This window comes from Hemicordylus capensis, chromosome 4 (genome assembly GCF_027244095.1).
Source record: "Hemicordylus capensis ecotype Gifberg chromosome 4, rHemCap1.1.pri, whole genome shotgun sequence".
In the NCBI taxonomy this organism is placed as follows: Eukaryota; Metazoa; Chordata; class Lepidosauria; order Squamata; family Cordylidae; genus Hemicordylus; species Hemicordylus capensis.
The window spans coordinates 50,931,383-50,937,440 of NC_069660.1; the positions used below are offsets into that span (position 1 = coordinate 50,931,383).

Consider the following 6,058-nt stretch of genomic DNA (forward strand, 5'->3'; position numbering starts at 1 on the left):
TGCTCTCCCAATGTCCATTTGCTCCTTGGACTCCATCATAGTTTTTAGAAAGCATGTTAAATCTTGGCTTTTTATCCAGGCATTTACATAATTGTTTTTATTGCTGCTTCTATGTGTTTTTATCTGTTTATTGTTTTTATGCTTGTATTTTATAGATTTTAAATTTGGTTTGTTTTTATATTTTTAGCTTAATACTTTTATTGTTATTTTATTGTATGTTTTTAACTTTTGTAAACCGCCTTGGGGTTGTTTTTAATGAAAGGCGGTATATAAATGCAACAATAATAAATAAATAAATAAATAAATAAATAAATAAATAAATAAATAAAAATAATAAAAAATAAAATAAATAATCAAATGACAGATAGGCATAGTGGGCAGCTCCTGCATGGGTAAATGGAGGCTTCTCTCTCTGCAATGGCTTAAAGGCAAATGGTTGAAAAGGAAATAAACTATATATATTTAATAATGTATGTGTGATAAAGGGCTTCCAGCCTGACACTGAATATCTTTACTGGGAAGTAAGTCCCTACAGAGTCAGTAAACGTTAATCTCCATAGTATATGACAAAGATTCCTGTAATCCTCTGCAACAGAAGCACCAGAATCATTTCAAGGTATCTAAATGTCTCATTATTATGCTGCATCTGATTTCCCATCACTGTTTTCTCTTCTTCATGCAGCACACCCATTTGTTTGCATGTACAGGCTGCAGTGGCTGATAGGAAGAGACTATGATAATGTAAGACTGCTAATACAAGAGTCTAATAATCTATTCTTACGTATCTTTCAGTATGTGGTAGCTCTGAACCTATCGTCATGCCAACAAGAAGTCCTGGACTCTCCTCCACTCCCTGAACATAATACTGTGTAGACAAACTTCATGATGATAATTTCATTTAACCCACTACTACCCCAAATCTGCATAAATTCTACAAATGATATAGCACATCATGCACATCAAGAACTGTATGGATAACCTAGTCTTTAATGCAACCAATGACAGTTGCATTGAAGAGCCAGATGACCTCTGTGCAGGCAAAGCTGATGGCAATGACAGTTATATCCACATTGTAGTACTCTTGATGGGAACATGAATATAATGAGTCATCCATATCATCTGGCCTTTTATGCTGATGTCACAAACTGAAAAAAAAGAAACCAGGAACCATTCTTCTTAGAAGTAGATATTGCACAGGCAATGGTAATGGCAATTACCATCATCAATCACATTTGCATAAATACTGCAGATGTGCTAGAGAACCAACATGACCCAGTGATTGTCCAACAGGCATAATCTTTAACGTTGAATGCAAATGCTCCACCAACATGAAGAAGAACCCTTGGAATCAATGGGATAACAAGCATATCTTCTTCCCCTGGGATAACAAGCATATCTTTCCCCCTCTTCTCTTTCAAATGCAGCAATAAAATTGATCCATGCATCTTGGTGCTTTAAGGTTATTGTTTGTTTGAAAATGTCCAGAGGCAGCTTAGGGCAAATTTTGTGCATATCTTATTACATGTGAACAAATAAAACTGTTTCATAAAGGGTGAAAATCAGGATAGAGGTTGTAAAGTTTTCCACAAAAAATTAAGTAACAAAAGGTCCTTTTCAGTATGCTCAGACTTCTGAGTTTTCACTCACAGTACACAACCACATATACAGCAAGCAGCTAAAGTATCTTACCACTTTTCTCTCCCCTCAGAAAGGATTTTGAGATGAGATGGCAATTAATTCTATCATGAACACAAATTTCTGCAGGAGAGATTCTGTGGGATACAAACCTCAAAGGATATCCTGCTATTTCTTAGTGCCACTTGCTGGACATTTGCTGACATTCCATTAATAATCCACTGAATACCTTTCCTTTGAGTACTGAAAAAGTAATGTGTTTTTGGAAGATTATTCATGGATTTTCAGCAAATGGCCAGCAGATGACACTAAGAAATGGCAAGATGTTCTTTGATGTATTCTGGATCCTGCAAAATCTGGATTCTGCAGAATAGACATCTGTGTATCATTATGTAGACATCTGTGTCCATCTCAGAATAAATTGCCCACTAGAAATCTCACAGCTCAAACATTTCTCAGTCTTTAGTCTGTTGCTGAGGACTATGCCTTCCCTTACTCTGACTGTGACACATAAGAAGCTCATTTGTCCTTCAGGACTGAAAACAATACCTAGGGAGATAGTCATGTCAGATGGTGTATTCCTTCTTCAGGTACTGTGTGCTGGAGGACTGAGAGCTTGTTCTTTATGACTATTAGATCACTACAGACCTACATGAGGAATCTGCAACCTATTAGCTTCAGCTTACCCCACATCATATACCCCTGTCTGTTTTGAGGTGTCGTGTCCCAGAATTGTCTCTTGCTCTAAATTATATTATTTTGTGAGTTGCTCCTAAGTGTGATCCTCCCAATCTCATAATTAGGAATAAGAAGCTTGGAGTTTTACATCACAACATAAATGTGGGTTCACCCCAAATACTTCACTCTTGTCACCAGGAGCTTTCCCACCCAGGGGTTCCAGCACTTGGAGTATCTGATGAGCAAAGCTACTTCAAATGAAACTTGCAGCATTAGGGAAGCAGCCCTTCCCCTCTCGACTGTGAGTTTTCTTTTGTGTAGATTCACACACAGCTCGTTTCCATTTTTTCCTTGTAGCCAATGGCTTCCAAGAGGAAGCGGGACACCACACCTCTCTTTCCCCCAAGGGGTTAATAATTAAAGCACCCTCTGTGGTCTGGTTCTGTTGAAGTCCACATACACACATTTCTGCTTAATTGGTTTGTGGATCAGACTGCCTGTTAGCCATCAGCCTTGGTTTTCTATTCACCATGTGTCACCATATTAAAAGAAGCAGAAAGTAGATTCCATTAGTTTCATTTAGAACAACATGCTTTAACACTGGTCTGGAGACATTACTTGTTAAAGAGAATTATGCAAAAATGAATTGGGCTGGACACAATGTTGGAATTTCAATGAGAGGACAATTGCCTGGTGGTGGATTATATGATATGGGGAGGCATGGCCATCCGGAGGAGAGGTGGTATTGTGGGCAAGTAGAGATGTGCCTGAATCATTTTGGCACCTCTTTGAGGAGGAAACATTTTTGAGAAACCAGCCCATCGCAGCAACGGGATGCTTCCCCCAGCATTCTTCACGGAGCCTTGGCACGCAAATGGAACCTCTCACCTCACGCCGAAACGTTTTATCAAAAATGTTTCCTCCTCAAAGAGGCGGAAACTGAATGGAGGTAGCAGATATCCATCAAGAATAGTAGCCATCGATAGATTTGTCCTCCATGGACATATCCAGCCCCCCTTTAAAGCCATCTAAGTTACACATCTTGAGGCAGCAAATACTACTCTATGAAGAAGTCTTCCTTTTGTCCGTCGTCCTACCAATCATCAGTTCCATTAGATGATCACTGGTTCTAGTGTTCTTCTGAGGGTGGGAGGAAAAACTATCCACTTCCTTGGTCCCATGCATAATTTCATAAGCCTCAATCATGTTACTCCTTGACAACTTTTTTTCTAAACAAAAAAATTGCTAATGTTTGGGTCGCAGGTCACAGTTTCTCTGACAATAAAAATGCTAATATTATAATGCCCTTATACAAATCGATGGTGCAGCCACATCTGGAGTACTGCGTACAGCTTTGGTCACTGTATCTTAAGAAGGATATTGTAGAACTGGAAAAGGTGCAGAAGAGGGCAACCAAAATGATCAGGGGCCTAGAGCACCTTCCTTATGTGGCTAGGCTACAGCATCTGGGGCTCTTTACCTTGGAAAAGAGGTGACTAAGGGGAGACATGATCGAGGTGTATAAAATCATGCATGGAATAAAGAGGGTGGACAGAGAGAAATTTTTCTCCCTCTCTCACAACACTCTAGAACCAGTGGTCACCCCATGAAACTGAAGGCTGGGAAATATAGGACTGAAAAGAGAAGTTGTTTTTCACACAGTGCATAATTAATCTGTGGAATTCCTTGCCATGGGATGTGGTGATAGCCACCAGCTTGGATGACTTTAAAAGGGGCTTAGACAGATTCATGGTGGACCAGATTGGCACACTATCAATGGTTACTAGTCTGGTGGCTGGGGGCCATCTCCAGCTTCAGAGGCAAGATGCCTCTAAATACCAGTTCCAGGGGAGCAACAGCAGGATTGAGAGCATGCACATACTTCTTGCCTGTGAGCTCCCCAGAGGCATCTGGTGGGCCACTGTGTGAAACAGGATGCTGGACTAGATGGGCCTTGTGCCTGATCCAGCAGGGCTGTTCTTATGTTGTACCCTTCCTCATAAGAGGTGCTCCACCCCCTCATCATTTTGGTTGCCTTTTAATCCATCTTTCCCACCTATATAATATCCTTTTTGAGTTGTGGCAACTGGAGCTGCCATTATTTATCATTACATTTATATCCCACTCTTCCTCCAAGGAACCCAAGCAGTGTACATGGTTATTTTTATACTCACAACAACCCTATGAAGTAGGTTAGGTAGAGATAGATGTGACTGGCTTAGAGTCACCCAATGAGTTTCATAACTGAACGGGAATTTGAACTAAGATCTTCCCAAGCCTAGTCCAACACTCTCACCATTACACCATGCTGAGGACATGGGGTGACCCTAAGATTATTTCAGGGTACAGATCCTCAGTTCTTTATTCATATGAATATTGCAAGAGGGGGAAAACTTAATTGGCTTGGCAACATCATGCTTAACAGAAAACTGCATTAATATAAAATGTTAGTCAGACTTGACGCTAGGGCCTGTCATAGGGCATAGCCTGCTAGTGGTAGGAGTCTAAGATTTGCAGGTGGTCCAAGGGCTTTCTAAGGATAAAGGTAAAGGTAAAGTGTGCCAACAAGTCGATTTTGACTCCTGGCACCCACAGAGCCCTGTGGTTTCTTTGATAGGACTCTCTTTTACATGTATTGGCCACAACTGGTGTGGGGACATCATGCTTGAAAGTAACTTGACTGAAACCAAAGCTGGAGGTGTGTGATGTGGGGCGGTGGTGGCCCAAAGCTTACTTTGGGCACAGGTATGTGTGTAAACTTCAGTTCTGCACATGCAGGTGTGTGGTGTGCTGAACACAGAAACTGTGACTCTGGAACCAGTTCTGCTTGCAGTCATGGGCTATTTCCCTTCCTTCCCCCTTGTCATGAATTTGATTGGTAATTTTATTTAAGAACTAATCAATAACCAATACCAACGTACTACATAAATAAGTAAAATAGGTAAAATAATATAAGCAGAAAATAACGACTCACTTATTTAAGCAATTCCCATTCTCATACTCACGCAAGCACACACTTAGAATTGGCCAAATTCTAAGGTAGTGTTGATGACCAGATTGGCACACTGGTACTTAGGCGTACTACTGGATGCTCTTTTCTTTTAATTGGTGTTCTCCAAAAAGCATACCTGCCACATCTCTGTCCTTATACTGTGTTCAGGCTGTCTCTGGTCAATTCCTGTTTCCACACTCCAGACAGATTCAGCAACAGACTCAGCTCAGACTGGTTTCTGCCAGTTCTGTGGTGGGCTCTTCGGCAGGTATCCTTTTCGAGATGGGAGGCTGCACGTAACATTCTGTCTATGCCTGTCGAGGTAATCTCTGGGTCGAGGCTCATCCTACGGTCTCACGGGACCCTTGACCTGTTTCTCAGCCTCTGCCTTCAGCACTTTACACACCCACACAAACACTCATTCCTAATACAATGTAAAGCAATCAGACACATGTTAAAAATAAAATGCTATTAAGCAAGTTAAAAGCAAAAAACTGATCTGCTCACCTCTGTCCACTTAGCAAAATGTTGGTCTGTAATGAAAAGCCAGTGCCCAGGTTAGGGTCGCCAGCACTGACGGAAGGGATTCTTGGGGATCCGATTTTTTCACTCACACTATCCCCCCACCCCAACATTATTTACCACAATATTAAGCCGCTAAAATCGCCAGGATTCCTTTCAATAGTCACCTCTGAGGTTGATGCCGATTCTTGGGGAGACCAGGCCAACGCTGGAGGGTCGGTAGCCCCCGGT

General features: G+C 41.3%; 1 protein-coding gene across 4 annotated transcripts in view; it reads left to right on the plus strand.

Moving 5' to 3' along the window:
- LOC128325369 (chitinase-3-like protein 1) overlaps positions 1–1,444 on the plus strand; it is a 44,831-nt gene extending 43,387 nt beyond the window's left edge. For all 4 annotated transcript variants that reach the window (XM_053251083.1, XM_053251086.1, XM_053251085.1 and 1 more), the window contains exon 17: positions 793–1,444. In XM_053251083.1, coding sequence (XP_053107058.1) covers positions 793–857 — 65 coding nt within the window. In that variant the 3' untranslated portion in view covers positions 858–1,444. The remainder of the gene's footprint in view (positions 1–792) is intronic.
- The last annotated feature ends 4,614 nt before the right edge of the window (positions 1,445–6,058 follow it).